This window comes from Physcomitrium patens, chromosome 4 (genome assembly GCF_059467195.1).
Source record: "Physcomitrium patens ecotype Gransden chromosome 4, ASM5946719v1, whole genome shotgun sequence".
Lineage (NCBI taxonomy): Eukaryota > Viridiplantae > Streptophyta > Bryopsida > Funariales > Funariaceae > Physcomitrium > Physcomitrium patens.
The window spans coordinates 4,452,105-4,473,376 of NC_143413.1; the positions used below are offsets into that span (position 1 = coordinate 4,452,105).

Consider the following 21,272-nt stretch of genomic DNA (forward strand, 5'->3'; position numbering starts at 1 on the left):
ATCTGTTGGCATACTTTTTTTGATGCGGTCATATTCCAAAGGAATTCTATTTTATTTCTACTTCAAGATATACAATGGTTTTTTTAAGTTTATTCATCTTGAAGGATTGTATGAGTTGAGATATTAGCTATTGTATTTTTTTTTAATATTATCTCCCATAATAATGAGATCATCTACATAAAGTAACATAATTGTATATAGGCCGTCATTGATGGAGTAGTATAGATAATAATTTTTTATATTTTTTTTATCAAACCTTCATTTACAATTTGAAAAGTAATTCATAAGGACCATGCACATGGAACTTGTTTTAGTCCATATATAATACAAATCAATTTGGAGACTTTTTCTTATTGTATTGTCATTTGAAAGCTATGAAAAATCTACATATATACTTCTTTGTCTAACATTTTATTTAAGAACGTAGTTTTTATATCTAGCTATTGTAAATTCCAATTTTTTTTGTTGTAAGTGCAAAGATTGATTTAATACTACTTCATTTGAGAACTATGGCATAAGTATCAAAATAATCAACTCCTTGAGTTTGTTCAAAACCTCTTGGAACTAGTCTTGGTTTTAGCTTATCTAACTTATAACTATTTTTTGGTTTGACTTTAAAAATCCATTTCAATACCATAATATTTTCTCCTTTTAGTAGATCAATAGTTATCCAAGTTCTATTTTTTGTGATAGAATCCACTTCATCATGTATAGAAAATTTTTAATTGTAATTTTCAACAACTTATTCAAAGTCTTATAGTTCAAAGTATTTTGCCAAAAAAGTTAAATAATTTTTTAGTCTTGTGCTAGATCTTCAATCTTGAATAGAATATTAATATTATCTAGATTTTTTAGTAAATATTATATATATTTTTTTTTAGAAAAAAGATTTTATTTTTTTTGATATTGACATATTATAATTATCAACTTAATAAAGATGTTGACTTTTTTCTTGATCATTATTTCCTACAAGCAGTAGAATCACATGATTTGTTTTTGCATATATCTTTATAATATGGTAATAGCCAACTCTATTTCATTGCATATAATGCCCTTTAATAATATAATCTTATAAGTTGACATATCATATAGCCGATCACATTTGTTTGTTCATCTAATCTTATGAATAAATATTTTTTTGACTTGTTATCTAATTTTTTTCTATTCATCTTTGATATGTAAACAAACAAAGGCAATCAAATATTTTCAAAAGACTTACATCAAGTTTACTTTGATAATATCATTCATATGGAATAACACCATAATTAGCAACCATAGAACTTCTATTGACCAAGAAGTTAGCAGTGCCAATTAGTTTGTACCATAAGTAGTGAGTGAGCTTGCACTCTACAAGTATGCATCAAGCTCTCTCAAAAATTATTCTATTTCTTCTCTTTGTGACTCTATTTTGTATTAAGATGTGAGACTAAGTTTGCTACCACTTGATACTATTCTTCTAAAAAAAAATTAAAATAAGAGTGATATAAATTTTTCCATGCAATGTATTCATAATTTGTTAATTTTATGTCCAATTTTATTCTCAATGAGTTATTTTAATTGAATAAATACTTATAGAATTTTTAATTTTTTAGGTATAAAAAATATAGAAGATTAATTTGAAAAATCATCAATAAAAATTGTGAAGTATTGCAAATAATTTAGCGAGAAGGTCTTCACCAATCCAACTAAATCAACGTATAGTAATCCTAAAAATCTTATTAGTCTGGTACTTGATTTCTTCAAAAACCTTCTACAATATTATTTTTTGGCTAAGCACTATTTGCAAGTGACTTTCATAACTTTAATGCAAGGTAGACCTTCAACCTTATCATTTAGTGAAAAATGACGGAGGTTGTCATAGTTGAGGTGCTGAAGCCTCTAATGCCTTAGCTTATTTCAAATCATTAACAATTATATTTTTAGTGGTTTATATTGTAGTATCAACTTGTATTGAAAATACATTGTTGATTTTGTATAATCCATTTTTTTGATCTCGTTTCCTTCCTATTGTTAGGTTTTTTTTTTTTTTTTTTTTTTTTTTCATGATTTAGCATTAATCATTAGATAATGCAATCAGTATTTTAGATTCTACTAAGCAACCTATCAAAATTAATTTTTTTTAAACAATGCATATAAAGAATCTTATTGAGTTTTATTTTTCTATCATTGATACAAATTTTGGTACTTCTGGTTCCTTCTATAAATTATTTCTTTTCTTGAGCAATTATTACAATGTCTTGTTTTTTTGGTGTATATGAGTCTAATTTTTTTTTTTCTTTTTTTTTTTTTTTTTGTTACTTATCACAAGGCATGTTGCTATGAAGTCAAGATATCATGGTTTATTGTTATCAATTTTTTGTGATATTTTTGTAAGTGCAATATAGACATCTTCACTTGCATTGGATATCTTGTGATCTTCATTTGTCAATAAATTAACATTGCTTTCTTCTTTATATGTCATATATTTGTTGTAATACAGTTGAGCAGGGTCGTTTGGTCACTCACAAACAAAGTACTAATTTCGTTTTTGTTGATTGTTATACAATAACCTTCTTTAATATCCATAGTTGCTTCTCTAAATCTAAATTCATATCAAATAACTACCATTTTTGTGTGTATTATGGTGTCCATACTAGTTAATGTCATAATTATAGTTGCGATATTGTCGATGAATTTGATTTTGTTGAAATTATCTCAGTATAGTTTTTTTTTATCTTCCAAGCATTTTTTGTGTAATTTAAGGCAATAAGATTCATTTAGCAACTTTGAATTGATTATTGCAAAGATCAAAAATTTACCTAATATTATTACTCCTAAATTATTTCCTCATAACTAGAAGAAAGGTTATTTAGAGTAAGCTATACCAAAGTTTCATTTGCAACCTTATGATCCATAGTAGCTAAATTATTCTTTAAATTCCTAATAGTTTATAGATATTCTTTAATCAAACATCCTTCTAACATGCACATATTATACAAATGTATTGATAGCAATAGTATTTGAAAAGAATTATTAGCCTCAAAAATATTCTTCAAAGCTTGCCAAGTAACTCCAAGCTCTTCAATTTCAAAAACTATTTCTATAAACTTGTCTTTTATTGCCATCACAATTAAGACCTAAGCCTTAAGTTTATAGATTTTAAATTGTTCTATTATGAATGTAGATGCCTCTATTATAGTTGAAAATAATATCAAAATTATCTTCTTTTCTATTAAGTCCCATATATTCTCTCTTTTCAATAATACCCTCATCTTAAGTTTCTATACATTGTAATTTGTAGCTCCCTCTAACTTGCTATCCTTGTTCATAGTAATCATTAATTGTTTATTTAATATGCTAGCTAGTTTGTACAAAGGCAGTAACAAATACTATTGATTTTTTTTTGAGATCAAAGCTTTATCAAAGAGATTTGTTGATATCTATTAAAAGATATTATCCTAACAACAATGTTTATTAGAGGGATGTTAATTCCTTTCTAATATCATGTTGAACTTAATCAAAAAATAATTTTATTGATCACTTGATCAACTTAAGGACATGTCAGAATGACAAGTAATTCTAATGGTATGTTGTTTGTGAGACTCAAAGAATCATGCAATACTATCAATTGTTTTGCAATCATTGGTGATCAATAATTATTTACTATGCAATCACTAGGTTTTAGCATGAGTTCTAATGTGCTTTATTCAATAGATAAATGGAAGAAGGTCTCTCACAAATCCACAAATATGTTGACCTTTGTAGCCTTGATCACGTTTAACTTACTAAGATTTAGTAATTTTCAAATACACAGAATTGCTTGAAAATTATATCTTAATTAGGATGATGAAAAGAAGTCTAACAAATTGTGTCAATCTCCACTTTGACATTATACCATGATAAAATGCCATTGTCAAAGTTAACTTGGCTGCAAGTACTCGGATTTCAGTCAATCAACCTTCAATTGGATGGACAAAAAATGGAAATTTTTTTGTGCCTAGTCTGCATGTATTCAACGCCCATACTTGAGAAGGCAGAGAGTGTGTCTTATTAGGCTAAGACAAGCATACTAACCACAAGATTTCCAACTAGAATTGCATATTATGAAAGAGTTACTGTGTGTATTGGCATAAAGATTCCATGAGAAGTCTGGTCCACTTTGCAATCAGTAGCTATTACATGTGCAAACAAAATTGAATGCAAGTGATTTTTGTACCTACAATACTACTACCAATTCTTTAAAAATACCACATGACAATATATATATATATATATATATATTATTGACTTCATTGTATTTTTTATTTTTCTAAAATAAAATAAATGAATAAATAAACCATGTTTGTCTATAAATTTTTAAACTTTTTAAAATATTATAATATTAGTTTTTTAAATTAATATTATTTTTTATTCATAGCTTCTAATGATATATATATATATATATATATATATATTCTTTTTCTTTTTCTTTTTCTTTTTCTTTGTTGATATATGTATTTTATACTATGATTTTTTATTAACATAATTTATTCTTGATTATATAAATTCTTATTAAAATTTTACAAGTTAAAATAACATTGTTTGATTGATTTTATCTTCTTCAAATTGTTTGGTCAAATAAGAAGCAACATATAACACTTATTTCTACCAAAAAAAACTAATGCCTTGATTAATTAGTAGATTCAACAACAAATTTATGTTATTATAAATAATATTTTTTATTGAATACTATCCTTTTACAATACATCTTTTAAAATGATTGATTAAAAAAAATTAAAGACTATTTTTTATTATAATTTTTTTCTTTAGATTAAATTATTTTAAATTTTTCTACTTTAAAACCTTTTTAAATTCAATAATTCTTGTATATAGAGAATTAGTAAATTGACTCAAATATTTATTAAATTGATCCATCCATCCTAACCATCACCAAAATATTCTTCATTCATATTGATCAAAAATCGACAAAAAAATAATCAGATCCTTAATCAATGATGCTGGATAGATCAATTTAGTAACTACTTAGATCAGTTTAATAATTCCTTGTATACATCCTTTGATTAAATTAGTTTTAATATTACAATGATATCTAGTTGGATTTTAACATTCTTTTAGCCTGTCATTTTTATAATCTTCACATTTTAATACTAATAATAATTCAAAAGTCAAAAAAACTTATAAACATAAAAAAATGTTAATGTTTGTTTCATTTAATTATAAATTTAATTAAAATATTTATATTTTTTAATATTTTAAAATTCATAATAAAATAATATAGCATTGATATGTATTCTTCTCTACTTCCACACATACAAGTTTTTATATACAAATCTTTTTGGAATCCAATACAATGTGCATTATTATTATTATTATTATTGATATTGATGACTTCATATATATATATATATATATATATATGATATTACTAATGCCATCACAAATTTATTATTGCCACCACATTTTGCCATCTACAATATACTACTACTATCTTTACTATTATTTTTGCTATTATCATTACAACTTATCTTATTATCTTTTAATTATTTTTTTAATAAAATTAAATTTATTTTCCATATAATTTAAATTTAAAATATATAAAAAATATTAATAATTTTTTATCTGAATAAAAAACTATAAAAATATACTAAATAGATGATAAGTTGTGGTAATAGTCATATTAACAATACTCTTTCACTACATCTATATATATATATATATATATATATATATGGTGATTGCCAAAACTAAGTATGAAATCAACTTAGTTAAATTTAACATACAATGTAGGTAAATTGAATGTAACAAAAATAAAACCATAAATTGCATAAGATTATCATTCCAATAAATCATACTCTTACAATGCTAGAAGTCTATTACACACAAGTATGCATATATAAGAGAAACTAAATGAAATTAGGTCCAAAACTTAGTTAAACTTATACTAGCTAAAACAAATTTAAAAATATGTCGATTTGTCCTCAATATCTATCACAACTCTAATGTGCTTATGATTGTTTCTATACACTTATTGGGAGTAATTGAAGTCCAATAATCCTCAATACACTTCCATAATTCTAACATTTCTTTGGAAGGTATTTTATATTGATTTGATTGACGTTTTAAAGTTGTCCACATATGTTCAATTAGATTCAAGTTTGGTGATTGTGTCAACCACTACAAAAGAGTAAATTCTTGTGAAATGAGCTAACAATACACATTTTGGATATATACTTGAGGTCATTGTCTTATTGAAAAATTAAATTTGTAGGATTTTAATTGTTTACATGCACTTTATGAATCAATTTGCACTCTAAAATCTCTCTTTACATGTATAGTTCTATTCTTCTTTCAATTCTATACATCATACCAAGGCCATTGGAGTCATATAACCTCACATCATCACTCTTCTACCTCCAAACTTGATTGTTTGTTGCACCATTCTAGCACTTGTATTATATTGGTTGGAAAATCAACACCAACTACAAATATTGGAGCAAAAGAAATTGACTTTTGTTTTATCAAATCATATTACACAATTCCAATCATCATCAATCTAGTAATAATGATATTTAGAAAATTCTAATCTTATCTTAATTTAATGAAGTATGAGCTTTGATTTCTATTGCTTCACTTTACATTTATAATAACACTCTCCTCACAATACTTTCATTCATACTAACATGAAGATTATCTCTCAAGTAATTTCTAACTTTATGTGTAATTTCCTTGCCACCTATAGTAATTTCTCTCACTCAAGTCCTTCGACCAATTGCACTACACACCCTTGGCTTGCTACTAAAACTATGATTGACTTCACTCAAATCAAGCAAATGTTGCTTATAAAACTACACAACCCAACTTTGAGACACCTATAAGTATTTAGCAACATTTCTAGTATTTTCACCTTTCTTCAACTTTTAAAAAGTTGCTATTGTTACCAGCTTCCTATCAGCAACAAAGAGAATCCTCAATGAAACTATTTTGCTTAGTTTGTATAGATAATGTGCACTAATGATGGATACAATTATGTGTATGAAGGCCAAGAATATGCCCATACTCTCAATCACACTCAAAAAACCACTTGAGCATATTAGATTTGTAGCTTAAATTGCATCATGTCATTGTAATCCAAAAGTGGGCATAACTAAGTTTTAGAGATAAATCATTTTGGTACACATCTTTTGCAATCTATCTTACATTGCTAAACTCACAATTTGGTAGCCACACTGGTTATCTAAAGTAGAACTTGAATCACCAACTGATTTGGTTAGTATTGAAACAATTTACAAATGGCTAGAGTTGCTATTAGTAGAATTACTATTGGTAGAGAGACTGATTTCATGATGATTTACTATTGGCAGAGTAACTGATTGGTAGAGTTACTGATTTCATACTCAGTTTCAGCAATCACTACATATATATTTAAAAATCACAACTTCAAACATAGTAACCTAACCACATTGTCATTGGTGTTTCTACTCTTCATAAATCTATAATTGATTCTTTTCTTCAAAGATTATGTTCTTGAAAATAAATTTCGATTCATGTGGCGAACATTCTCCTCCATTTTTTAATGCTGGCAAAACCACTTACTTGCGATCAGGTAAGGGCACAAATTATCCCAGTTAAATGGTTACATTATTAAAAAACGCAAAATTTTAGATTTTGAATGCATTTTCAATTTAAGTGGAAGCTCCAATTTTGTAGACATCATTAAACATGCACTCTATGCTTGAAAAAAACTGTGCACATTTCGACAAAAAATTGGAAGTGACACCGAGCATCATGAACAAGCAGGCCGAGTGGAAGTGGAAAGCCTCAAGCCTTGAATCTGATCGACCTTCGCGTTGAAGGCAAGCCCATCTCCTCCACATTCTACTCCGTGAGCTTCGACCATCTCTAGTAATACCCGTACATGACATGTACACACAGATTCAACAGTGGAGAAGCTCTAGTACATGTGTTGCATTCCAGCAGAGCGCCTTCACAGGCGGAATACAGAGGACCAGGGGAGATGCTAATGAATAGAAGCGCCTGCCCCATCTATCGTGCTGCCAGCAATGGTTCCAGTACACCACAATTCATCTCCCAATACACCTGCAGAATGAATCACCCAACCTCCAGATGCAACTAAAATGCTTGGACTAAAACTTCGGAACATGCTTCACATAATGTCTCGTCAGGCACCATTATTGCAGCATGATCGTTCTTTCTGATCAATCCGCTGTAGGTGAAACTAAACATCCACTGACAAACTAGGAAATGTCCGCCGTGGTGGAAATGGGAAGAAACCTTCATAAACTGAAATCACCGAGTCCGATGACAGAGGGTCTCTTGCAACTTAGTTTCACGAGCAGTATCAATTCGAACTGCTCCTGAGCCTTGAGTACCAAAGAGATCAACATAAGTGATCCGCCCTAGGGAATCGGTCAAAGGGGAAGATCCGTCAACATCTACAAAGAAACTAGATGACCTATAGAGGGCAGCATGATTCGAATTCTCGTTGCTCCTTGCGGCAAAGCTCAAACTCGTTGCTATAGTAGTCCATACACTTCGTGTAGGACTCCATGGCCTTGGGGCACTTGGTATTCAGCTCCCTCAACCTGTAATAAACCCATAAGTACCTGCCAGTAGCAAGAAATAATACCTATGTAGAGTATTCTCTTAGAAATTCAACCAAACATCGCTACAGATTCATCGACTACGACCATTGCAGCTAACCCTACATCACCAAAGGCATTAGGGTTTTGAGAGTCATGGATGGAACTTACAAAGAGATGACACACCGCGTAACATTTTGACCCTGCTGCAAGCATTTCTCGGGATTGGGATCGTTCTTCTTGCAATCTAGAAACGCTCGGTTGTGGGCGCTACACTTGGAGTTAATGTACTTCGACGCTGACATCAACACGGCCGAGGTGGTAATCGGTGCTCCTTCTGCAGAGTCTGCCATGGCTCCCGTAATCCTTCCGCCCCCGATTGCCTTGTCTCTCTCTTCCTCCCTACGACCACACGGCTTCGATCCTAACCCTACAAAAAAAAAAAAAAAAAAAAAAAAAAACTGATGCCGAAGGACGGGCACGACGCGACGAATGTCAATGACCCAAGCAACGGAGAAGCAGAAGAAGAAGAAGAAGAAGAATGGAGACGATGATCGAGTTCACGACAGGAAATACGATAACTGACCACTTTGATACCCGTATCTATCTATACCGTGCTCATTTACTGATACACTATTCTACGTTGATACCCTCTTCGTCCCCATTCGAGAAAACGATACCATGTGAGTGCTGACATTAATAATCCTTTGTTTTTATTTGCTGTAGCAGTTCATGAGTAAATGATTACCATACACAAACGTTTTTTTTTTCTATAATATTTATGAATTTGATAAGAATGATAATTTTTATCATCTGTGTGTGTGGTTTTTTTTTTTTTTAATTTGACTATTGAAATTTATATAAAATTATATATTTTAAAATTAGGTGTTACATCACATGAAACTTTGGTAGTAATCCTGTGGCTGTATAAATATTAGAAAAGTCTGAACCTTTTAATCAACTCACAAAAATGCAAGAGTGGATCCACTGAAGTTTTTAATATCATTCATGAAAGCTCTTGGACTATCACAATTGCCTCATACATCTAAAAAGAAACCACAATTACCTTAGAATAGCATCTAACATTTATTGGCATAAATGGCTTGAGCAACATAAAATTCTGACATAATGAGAAGTGATTGGACCAAGTGATTTGGAAGATATATGGTTGTGATTTAGGAATTGTACCATATGCATAATACTCTTTCATTGTACCCCATGCACAGACATTTCTGAACTTTTGAATCATTTTCATCTTAAAAAAGTTTAATCACCTTGAAAATCAACTTGTGGTCATTGATTTATCCTTAAATTAACTTTTTTAGCAGCATAAAATCCTTCTTCCATATACTTGTCGTGTATACATATGCATGTAAATATACAATGTAATAGAATTATCACTCAATAAAATAACTAAAACAGTATGTCAAATTCACTAAAAACATATATTCTTTCACATTGTAAAAATGTATATTTCCTTTTTACATACATTATTTTATCCTGTATCATTTTTTTTTTATGCCCAGAAATAAAGGATATTTCTTATATATATATATATATATATATATATTTGTGCTATATAACCCAAAACTAAAATTGATTAGTGTTACCTTAAATTTGATGCTACAAATATAATAACAATAACAATAATAATGAAATGTCTTTGAGAGTATTTTGAAGGAAAAAGGGAACATATTTGTCCAAATATTATAAGCTTGAATAAAATGATAAAAAAAAATGAAATAGAAGATGTTCGACAATATCTAAAATAAAAAAAGAAGGGTCCACCGAAAGTTTAGTTGTTGTCAACTTTCGGGAACATCCGAAGCTTTTTCGTGCCATGGCTACTTTTAGGGTTTGCACCAGATTCATCGAAGTAGAAACCTCATTGTTCGATCAACAGCTTCGTTGTTCCACAATCGATCATCCCTCCAACCGCAGGCGAAATTCGCAACAAGGATTTCAACCCAATATTTTCGACAGGAAAATTGCCCTGAGAAAATTGCCGTGAATTCGCACGTAGCAGACGGACGACAACGACGACGACGATGTCACGGCGACGAGGCAGGAGCGGGACGCGGGCAAGTCGGGGCGATGGCGGAAGGATCCAGATCCAGATGATGCAACTTCCGAGGGGATCGGATGCGGGAGTGCCGCGAGCGTAGTGTTGCAACACCCGGTGGGATGGATGAAACATCGCTTGGCCCGCAGATGTACAGTTATGATTCGGGTCGCGGGGTACAACTGCCAGCTCGCAACGCACCCTGAAGAAAGACAGAAGCAACAAGAGCTCGCTGCATCCCCTAGCAGCCTGCTTGATCTCTCCTCCTTCTTCTCCTTCTCCTCCTTCTGTCTCTGCACTCCATCTCCTCCACAATCTCTCGCTTGCAGTTCATTCTACTCCTGTTCTTGCCCCGGCATTCTCCGTCTCTTGCCCGGCCTTGCGCATCACCAGCTTTGGAAATCATCCCGTCTCGCATCCACAGGTTTGCCTCATTGACTATGTGATTCTCCCCCGCCCCCCTATGGCGGGTGCGTTCTTTTGTTGCTTCTTATTTGGGGCAGTGGCGATGGGTGTCGCGATCTTGGATGAGAGTTTGAAGTAGATTTTTGCTGTCAGTGGCATCGGCGTCTAGGTTTTGAAGTTTTGTTGTTATTGGATGGGCTTGGGCTATGATCGTCACTCAAGCTGGGTTCTGCGGAAGTGACCTGATTTGATACAGTATCTGGTATCAGATCATGTAATAGCGTTGCTACATTGCGTGGAGAAAGTGTTGTTGTTTTTTTATCTTTTATCTTTTTTCTTTTTTCTTTGCGAGTTTGTTTCTGGATTTGCAATCCAACCACACTGGTAGAAGTTTGATCATAACATCCAGGGCGTTGTTCAGGATGGTCAGTCACTGAGAAAACAACGGATCGTGGGTTTGTCCTACCGCTGCTGAGCATTTGTGTCGATTTTTAAGAGAAGCATGGTCTTGCTTATTGGGCCCCTTTCACGACAGAAGCTACTGAAAATATGTTCTCATGGACTGTAGCTTATAGACTCGTGCAATTAGGTTCTACTCCGTCTAAGAGTGCATCTCTGCTTCAATGTTTAGTGCTTCGCAACATGTGTCACTATCAATGTCTTTCTGATGCGTTCATGATCATTTGGTACGGTGCTAAGGATTGTGATATTTATGGAACGATCTGTCAGCTAATTCACAAGTTTTATGGAAAGATTCACCGCAAATTTCACGTGCATGGCTACGTAGTTTCTTGACCTAATGGCTCAAAGCACCGAAACATCCATTACATAAGAGCTAAACCTGAATCTTATCTTCGTGTGCAGGATAATATTAAGGCATGGCTGACGGTGAGGATGTTCAACCTTTGGTGTGCGACAATGGATCAGGAATGGTCAAGGTACCCACTCCATGAACTTTGCTAGTTCTCCGTTGAAACTGTCGAGGATTATATTCACAATGTCTTGTCTGTCGCATTTCTCATCGACCTCCTGAAAAGACTTGGAATTGTGCATTGTTGATATACCACATGCAACCCCTCGTAAAAACTTATATTCATAGTGAATAATGCAGTGACAATTCATGCTATAATGGCGTTCATGATAATACTATTCAAGTGACTTCAGTTGTGCTGTCCAGAACGAAACCGTGTTTAATTGTGGTGAATTGAACGCAGGCTGGTTTCGCTGGAGACGATGCTCCCCGCGCTGTTTTCCCCAGCATTGTTGGGCGCCCCAGGCACACTGGAGTGATGGTCGGTATGGGACAGAAGGACGCGTATGTGGGCGACGAGGCGCAATCGAAGAGGGGCATCCTGACTCTGAAGTACCCCATCGAGCACGGTGTGGTGACGAACTGGGATGACATGGAGAAGATCTGGCACCACACGTTCTACAACGAGCTGCGTGTGGCACCAGAGGAGCACCCGGTGCTGCTGACGGAGGCTCCGCTGAACCCGAAGGCGAACAGGGAGAAGATGACGCAGATCATGTTCGAGACGTTCAACGTGCCGGCGATGTACGTGGCCATTCAGGCAGTGCTGTCACTATATGCCAGTGGACGAACGACCGGTGAGTGATGGGAGAAGGGGTGAGGTGAATGCAGCATGTGCGTTGGTTGCGAAAGTGGTGGAGGTGTGTGGAGAGGTGGGGTGTTTGACATGGGAAGGTTTGTGGGTCGGGGTAAGAAACTGAGAGCAGTTGTGGTGATGAATGCAATGCAATGCAGGTATCGTGCTGGACAGTGGAGATGGTGTGACCCACACGGTGCCAATCTACGAGGGTTACGCACTGCCTCACGCCATATTGCGATTAGACTTGGCGGGTCGTGATTTGACGGACGCCCTGATGAAAATTCTGACGGAGCGTGGTTACTCGTTTACGACGACCGCGGAGCGCGAGATTGTGCGGGACATGAAGGAGAAGCTGGCGTACGTGGCGATCGATTTCGAGCAGGAGCTGGACACAGCACGGAGCAGCTCGTCGCTGGAGAAGAGCTACGAGTTGCCGGACGGGCAGGTGATCACGATCGGGGCGGAGCGGTTCAGGTGTCCGGAGGTGTTGTTCAACCCGTCGTTGATCGGGATGGAAGCAGCGGGAATTCACGAGACGACATACAACTCGATCATGAAGTGCGATGTGGATATCCGAAAGGACTTGTACGGGAACATCGTGTTGTCGGGAGGGTCGACGATGTTCCCAGGGATTGCGGATCGCATGAGCAAGGAGATCACAGCATTGGCACCATCGAGCATGAAGATAAAGGTGGTGGCGCCGCCAGAGAGGAAGTACAGTGTATGGATAGGAGGGTCTATTTTGGCATCTCTCAGTACCTTCCAACAGGTATTTCTTTTATATTACAGTTGCTTAGTTGCATGCATAATCTGATTTTTATATTACTTTTTTGCATTTTATCTGCATTTTGACGTGTTGGGGTTTTTGCAGATGTGGATCGCGAAGTCGGAGTACGACGAATCCGGCCCATCAATTGTGCATCGGAAATGCTTTTAGACGCGTGGTGATGGAGTCTTTTTTTATCACCGTGCAGCTCTTTATGGACAGTACGTGCGCTGAGTTTGATCAGAGGATGGCATTGTCGGAGAAATAGCTAGTCAGTAAGAAATAGTCTGATGAGAATTGTTTGCGTGAAATGTTTTGAACACTGGATTGGTGAGCATCGCTGTATGAGGCTTCTTCTTGGGCAGCTTATCTTAACAGGTTTCGCTCAATGTGGTGCATGTCCGTAGCATTGGCCAAGATTTAGTTTGGGTTAGTTCTTTTTGTAGAGTCAAGGGTACTATATAGGACACGATAATGCTCGCATACGGCATGGAACTTCTGAGTGTGTTCCAACTCTTCAATCGTACCTACAATATGTGTATATTCGTGACCAGAAAGGTGTATTCGTCAGCATAATTGTTTTTTCTCCCCCTAAACCCCACAACAATGTTTGATGTCGTGGGCCTATTGCATTCTGCTATTGACCCTTGGTTCTGATTTCTTTCGGGTACTATTTATGACGATACGCAAATGTTTTATCAGTGTCTTCGTCCTAGTAACCATTCTCCAATGCTACTCGATTAATACGAAGATCGGTGTATGTATGGAAGCAACACGCGAACTATCACCTTTTTGGTCCTCAACTCCAGGCGGGAGCCTATTCCATGGTGTTGCTAGCACAAATTACAAATCGCAATTTGCTACTTTTCAGCTCGGCCCGGTAATGATATTAATTTAGAAGTGAGATTGGCGAATCGTCTAATCAGTTGGAAGGCACCATTAAACTCACAGTGAAAGCGGAAACAAAAATGAATACAGTTGTAACCAAGCAACAAGCGATCGAACCAGACACTGCAGACTGTGCTTGTAAGGAAATGAGCCAGAGCACATTATTGGAGAAATATGACCCTGAATGGTGCCCTCACGTGCAGATCAGCTCCAGGAAACTAGTGGCAATCCGATGCTGCAAGTGAGGGTGAGAGTTGGTAGGTTGTGATCGTCCTTTATCACTCGCAGTGGAACTTGAGGACATCCCACTCACAGCATGAGGGTTGACATGTTCCATTGGTCAGCTGTCTATTGTGATTGCGAAAGCTTCAAAACCACCCTCTGCCTAAAACTGTTCCATGGCATTCCATTCGAGTTGAGTGTGATGGAAGCGTCAAGGTCTTCCGAGATTTGACAGGGTCGTTAACCTTCACTTGGCTTTGTCAGATTCTCCAGGATGATGGAGCTACAACGACTGGTCCCGTACACAAGGTAGAGGGCAGAAATCGCTGAAGGTAGCAGTGTTACCACCGTGAGATTATTATCTAGCCCGTGTTGGCCATCGCATAACACTCTTGAAATCAACAACCTTCCCCAGTCCACCTTTGCTTTGCTATTAAAATCAGCCTAACAATTCAAACAAAGTTCCCCTCTGTCACCAACGCATTTGCGTCATACCCCTTGTCGATGCTTCGTCACTCTGTAGTCTTCCTGTCAAAAGACCTTTTCCGTGGAATTCTCAAACTTGGGCTCCAAGCATGTTGTCCAATTCTCCGTGGACATGGCCTTGATCCAGGCTCTGGCTTGTAACGCGCGATCTGCACAGAACAGTGATTGTGTCGGAGATCAAGGCCAAAACTCTCCAACCTGGCATCCAGCTATCCAAGCTACTGGACTCGGCATTATTCACAGATTTGACTCACGACTTGGATCAGTCTTCCTCGGTGTGTTCAACAAACGAAACGCAACGCACGTATCTTTCATCTAGGACATCCATTTGTCAAACTGGCCCTGGGGACCCATTTCTCGCCACGGGCTGTGCATGATCACAACACACGAGAATAAATCATAGTTAAAATCTCGATGGAGGCGTGATTACGCAACCACACGGTAGTCTTTTCCTGTTCACGGCGAGCTCGCGTGTCAACTACGAACTCATGGTAACAACAACTGGACAGGAGAGAGTAAACTCGGAGGAGATAAAGTCTACAACAACGAATGATCTCTCCAACTCCTTTGAAAGTTTCCACCCCCCTGTCACCACCTTTTCTCTCTCGCACACATTTCGCCGATCAGATAAAAACACAGCTCCCACATCACACACACACACCCACACACACACACGATCCAACCTCGGAGAAAGACAAAGTCACACCGATGCACAAACAAATGAGTTTTGCCAGCTTCAGGCAAAAGCCCATCCAAGTGTGTGTGTGTGTGTGTGTTTTATTTTTACTTTTATGTTTTTTTTAACTGGAAAAGTTGGTGTTTCTTTGAGCAGTGTGTTTCGACGTCACGTGGTCCTGGGAGCTCTCTGAATGTGGTCCCGGAGGTAGACTGTGTGCTGGGTTGGGTGTTGCTTGGCTTGGCTTGACTTGACTGGTGTGGGAGGCAGCATGGATCCATTCAACGGAGGATAAGTATGTAGGGTGATACTTAGGCTCATTCATTCATTCATGGCGTATTTAATTAACTACTAAAGAAAAAAAGGGGGTTAATTGGGGTGATTGGGTTATGGAATGAATAAATGAATAAATGGGTCCCCCCCCTCCCCTTCCTTTCCCTTCCCTGCATTACATATATATATATATATATGGCATGCGGTGCTGAGGGTGTGCATGTGGGGGGGGGGGTGCGTTGAGAGTGTCAACGGTGCCAGCCACACTCTCCGGACCCCTTCCCATTTTCCTTTCCTTTCCTGCCCTGTTCCCTGTTCCCTGCTCCCACCCACTTTCCATGCCCTTGAACACTTCCTGCTCTTGCCCCCTCCCTCCCTCCCTCCCTCTCAACCCATTTAATTCTATGGCTTAAACATCTAAATCATTACATTCTTATGTACTAAAATTTTATTTATAGATTGATAATTTTCTTTTAATGAATTAAGTTTGAATTTTATCTATGTTTTAGTTCCACAAGATTTGTTTTATTTATTACATGAAACTTCAAAAGGGATTTGAATATATTAAAAATTTCCATTTATAAATGAATATTCGAGTGAGTTTAATTAAAATTATTTTTAGCGTATATATATATATATATATATATATATAGATATGGATAAAATACAATTGAATTAACCTAGGTTTAATTTTTATAACAATGTTGAAGTGACCTTCATGTAGTGTGAGTGCAAGGATGTATTTGGATATGGATGTACTTCAAAAAAAACATGATAAATAATTGCATAGTATTAAAGTTTATGCAATAAAGAAGCTAGAAATGACTAAAAATTATCACAAGCTTATTAACTCACAAACAAATCAATGATATTTCATATCAAGTGAAACTGTTAACAAAAGAAAGAATTACGTGTATATTTCATGATCATATTCTTTTGATAATTAATGGTAGGGTAACACTATGAACATAAAATTATTGCTCTCTACAATTTATCAAAAGTATAATAAAACAAAAATAAAACAGAAATCATAATTTATGAGTCTCTACAGGGATTCACTGTCAAATATTGTAAGTAAAGTGTGTACTATTAGTTGAGTGTTGGGTGCATGCCATTGGAATACGTGGATCAAAAGCTGAAACACAAGAATTTTGAAACTCAAAATTACATTAAAATGTTTGAAAAATAAACACAAAATACAATTTCTTCAGAAAAAAAAAAAAAAACCATCGTCAATAATGACAGTCAACAAAGTCAGCATGCATGACGAGCTCATTGTATTTCCTCCAAAAAAAAAAAAAAAAAAAAAAGAAGAAAAAGTGGGCACTCAGTTAAATCAGAGAATGCCACATGGTGATAGGAGAAGAGCCGGTCATAGGTGATACGTGGTCATGGGATCATCGTTTCCATGCGCGGAAATAGATCGAACCCCTCTCAGTGTCTGACGGGTCAACACGGGTGATCGGGTGGACCCACCCTGACCAGCCCAACAAAACGCAGGGAGGAAGAGGTGGCAAGTAAGTAAGTCCCACGTGGATTCGAGACAAAACGTTGTACGAATAATATACGAAGTGAGAAAAAACCACAGAGCGGGTGGCAGTCACGAAGTCGCAGACACAAACCGGGTCTGCTTGACACGGCGACCCGTTCCCTGTTCTGCCGCCCGTTCCGTCGCCATCTTTGTCTCATTCGCACAAGGTTCCTTTTCCAGTGCCTTCTGCGCGGGTCCCACCCTCTCCATCTGACCCGGCCCGGGCTAACCCGTTCCGGAGCAGATGATGATCGACCCGTCTCGCAGGCTCCTTTTGTGCACCGCGTGGCTTCGTGATTGGGCCATTGTTGCTGTTTGCTGTTTGTTGCTCTGCTTTCTGTGTTCGGGCGGCATTCCTGAGAGGCGATTTGCATGCGCAGGCTCGTTGTAGAGCAGCAGCAGCGCTGAGGGTCTCGTCTAGGCTTAGTCTGCTTCTATCCTTCGCTGCTGTCGCCTCTGCTTCATCGTCGCCGTCTCTTCTCAGGTTAGAGCACTTTCAAGTGTTGGCCAGGACTGAGTATAGGAAGGAGGGTTTATTTATTTATTTATTTATTTATTTATTTTTCTGTTATTTTTATTGCTGGCTGATGTCCATCTTCCGACGCGATCGTCGTTTTTTTTTTTTTGTTTGTTTGTTTCATTGTGTTGGAGGAGTGTAAGATTTAATCGGATGCATAGGTTGTGTGTTTTGCATGCGTTTAGAGCGTTTACATGTGCGATGCACGAGCTCTGGTGTCGTTTAGAGGCCACTGATTTAGTAGTTTCTTGTGCGAGGGGGATTAGATCTTGTACCGCAAGATGTTGCTCCGGGGTTGTGGTGGCGATGGCGTTTTATAATTAACATATAGTTCAATGGTGATGATTTAATTAGCAGTGGTGCATGAGTTAGGTACGGATCGGGCGATTGTGGATCCGGACTCGTGTTCAACAATAGGCTGGATTCTCTTCTATTGCGATTGGCCAGTTCTTACATGCAATCGGGTACACGATCGCTGAAGTAGAACAAATTAAACTCATCGACTGAATTTTTGCCGTCTCCTGAACTGTCGAAATAGAGCTTGAAAATTTGATTGATAGTGATTGTTTAGTTCTCTGCGAAATCGTTCTACATAATCTTTAAATTCTGAATTAATCTCAATGTATTTTGACATCAGCTGATCGCTTGTCCGCTCGCTCAGTTCAATTCGATTGAGTATTGCCTGCAGATTTTTCAGAAAAATTTAAGTAATTTGATAGTAAGAACTTGACTTCCTGTGGATTTTAAACAGTATAGCATATGAAGTGCCAGGTTTTCTGAATCCTCCATTTCTTCTAATCGCTATTTCCGAAGACTTCTATACAGTATGGAGGGCGTTCTGTACTGTCCTGATTGCGAGACATGTTTTACGACGAAAATTTACTGCTCCTTAGAACTAAAATCTTCTGAAATGGTTGGGCAGGTCGGTATTAAGAAATGGCTGACGGTGAGGAAGTACAGCCCTTGGTGTGCGACAATGGAACTGGAATGGTCAAGGTGAGGTCACTCTTCTAAAACCCAGAGATTAACTTTTCCGAACTTGGTTCATTGGATTCAAGGATTCTATAATCTTGAGCTTCTGCTGAAAAATATTCTACCAGCGCTGCTACACATTTAAATATGTGCAACGTGAATTAGAAAGTTAATGAGAGGCATGAATGGTTAATGTCGCATTTATCTCTTTTGCATCTTTATTTATAATGGGCAGACATTGGATGTAGACTAATTTATGATCAATCCTCTCGAAACTGTGTTTAATTTTGGTGAATTGAACGCAGGCTGGTTTCGCTGGAGACGATGCTCCCCGCGCTGTTTTCCCCAGCATTGTTGGGCGCCCCAGGCACACTGGAGTGATGGTCGGTATGGGACAGAAGGACGCGTATGTGGGCGACGAGGCGCAATCGAAGAGGGGCATCCTGACTCTGAAGTACCCCATCGAGCACGGTGTGGTGACGAACTGGGATGACATGGAGAAGATCTGGCACCACACGTTCTACAACGAGCTGCGTGTGGCACCAGAGGAGCACCCGGTGCTGCTGACGGAGGCTCCGCTGAACCCGAAGGCGAACAGGGAGAAGATGACGCAGATCATGTTCGAGACGTTCAACGTGCCGGCGATGTACGTGGCCATTCAGGCAGTGCTGTCACTATATGCCAGTGGACGAACGACCGGTGAGTGATGGGAGAAGGGGTGAGGTGAATGCAGCATGTGCGTTGGTTGCGAAAGTGGTGGAGGTGTGTGGAGAGGTGGGGTGTTTGACATGGGAAGGTTTGTGGGTCGGGGTAAGAAACTGAGAGCAGTTGTGGTGATGAATGCAATGCAATGCAGGTATCGTGCTGGACAGTGGAGATGGTGTGACCCACACGGTGCCAATCTACGAGGGTTACGCACTGCCTCACGCCATATTGCGATTAGACTTGGCGGGTCGTGATTTGACGGACGCCCTGACGAAGATTCTGACGGAGCGTGGTTACTCGTTTACGACGACCGCGGAGCGCGAGATTGTGCGGGACATGAAGGAGAAGCTGGCGTACGTGGCGATCGATTTCGAGCAGGAGCTGGACACAGCACGGAGCAGCTCGTCGCTGGAGAAGAGCTACGAGTTGCCGGACGGGCAGGTGATCACGATCGGGGCGGAGCGGTTCAGGTGTCCGGAGGTGTTGTTCAACCCGTCGTTGATCGGGATGGAAGCAGCGGGAATTCACGAGACGACATACAACTCGATCATGAAGTGCGATGTGGATATCCGAAAGGACTTGTACGGGAACATCGTGTTGTCGGGAGGGTCGACGATGTTCCCAGGGATTGCGGATCGCATGAGCAAGGAGATCACAGCATTGGCACCATCGAGCATGAAGATAAAGGTGGTGGCGCCGCCAGAGAGGAAGTACAGTGTATGGATAGGAGGGTCTATTTTGGCATCTCTCAGTACCTTCCAACAGGTAATGTATTTGACTCGTGTCTGAGTTGCATTTCGTGTTTTTTTTTATGTCTTCATGTCTTTGTTTCTTCAAATGCTCGCGTTTGTCGAGGCTGTAATCTTTCTGGAATTTAATCCGTTTACTTGTTGTGGTGCAGATGTGGATTGCGAAGTCGGAGTACGATGAGTCAGGTCCATCAATTGTGCACAGGAAGTGTTTCTAGAGCAGTGCGACACATCTTTTGCTTTTTTCAGCACGTCTCTTAGCTCGGCTTATTGAACTTCGATTGCTAACGTTTGTGGCCACCGAATTAGGCCTGCTAGCGTAGATCAATTAGAGGTCCATGTTGCAGAAAGCTTTTGTTTGTAAAAATAGCTGATATCTGGACGCATACGACTGGCTGATATAATTCAGTGCCATTCACATTATTTGTTAACAGGTCCAGGGTTGTTTGTAGAGTCGGACAGCATTTCTCGTCGGAATGTTGGCGCCGTTTTGTGAAATGAAAGGTGATTATGGGTAAAATGCATACATAGTCCTGTTGACTATGGCTGAGTGGATAAGATATATTTCCATCACAGGTTAGATTTCCTGCGGAGTGTGAACTGTGACGTAAAATCACAGAGTGCGTCGTCTTAGCCCTAGCCCCCGAATCATCCTTTACGATGGATGCATGTTCGGATGTTATAATTTGATTTTTTTTTTTTTTCGTTGTTTACGGATTTTTGACCAGTTTACCATTTGTTGTTTCAGTTGTGATGGTTTGGTTCTGCGTAGATAAGTTTGAGTTGAGTATATTTCGTGAGACGTCCTACGCCACTGGATATGTATCGCTG

The 21,272-nt window shown here is 37.7% G+C and overlaps 3 protein-coding genes across 5 annotated transcripts; 2 read left to right on the forward strand and 1 right to left on the reverse strand.

Annotated features, from left to right (window-relative positions):
• Positions 1-7,912: 7,912 nt before the first annotated feature.
• LOC112280928 (NADH dehydrogenase [ubiquinone] 1 alpha subcomplex subunit 8-A) lies at positions 7,913-9,103 on the reverse strand. The gene is made up of 2 exons (XM_024516887.3): positions 8,751-9,103; positions 7,913-8,582 (listed from the first exon to the last, which is right to left on the reverse strand). The coding sequence occupies exons 1-2, from the start codon at positions 8,930-8,932 to the stop codon at positions 8,453-8,455; spliced, it is 312 nt and encodes a 103-aa protein (XP_024372655.1). The 5' UTR covers positions 8,933-9,103; the 3' UTR covers positions 7,913-8,452.
• A 1,761-nt stretch (positions 9,104-10,864) lies between these two features.
• On the forward strand, positions 10,865-13,998 carry LOC112281618 (actin). The gene is made up of 5 exons (XM_024518289.3): positions 10,865-11,065; positions 11,911-11,984; positions 12,261-12,654; positions 12,812-13,425; positions 13,528-13,998. Exons 2-5 carry the CDS (start codon positions 11,925-11,927, stop codon positions 13,591-13,593), a joined length of 1,134 nt encoding a protein of 377 aa, XP_024374057.1. The 5' UTR covers positions 10,865-11,065; positions 11,911-11,924; the 3' UTR covers positions 13,594-13,998.
• A 3,816-nt stretch (positions 13,999-17,814) lies between these two features.
• On the forward strand, positions 17,815-21,171 carry LOC112281251 (actin). Of its 3 annotated transcripts, none has more exons than XM_024517547.3 (6): positions 17,815-17,982; positions 18,373-18,479; positions 18,938-19,011; positions 19,293-19,686; positions 19,844-20,457; positions 20,594-21,171. In XM_024517547.3, exons 3-6 carry the CDS (start codon positions 18,952-18,954, stop codon positions 20,657-20,659), a joined length of 1,134 nt encoding a protein of 377 aa, XP_024373315.1. In that variant the 5' UTR covers positions 17,815-17,982; positions 18,373-18,479; positions 18,938-18,951; the 3' UTR covers positions 20,660-21,171. The 3 variants fall into 3 exon arrangements, with proteins under 3 accessions (XP_024373315.1, XP_024373314.1, XP_024373313.1); XM_024517546.3 differs by having other exon boundaries at positions 18,388-18,479; XM_024517545.3 differs by lacking the exon at positions 18,373-18,479.
• Positions 21,172-21,272: the final 101 nt, after the last annotated feature.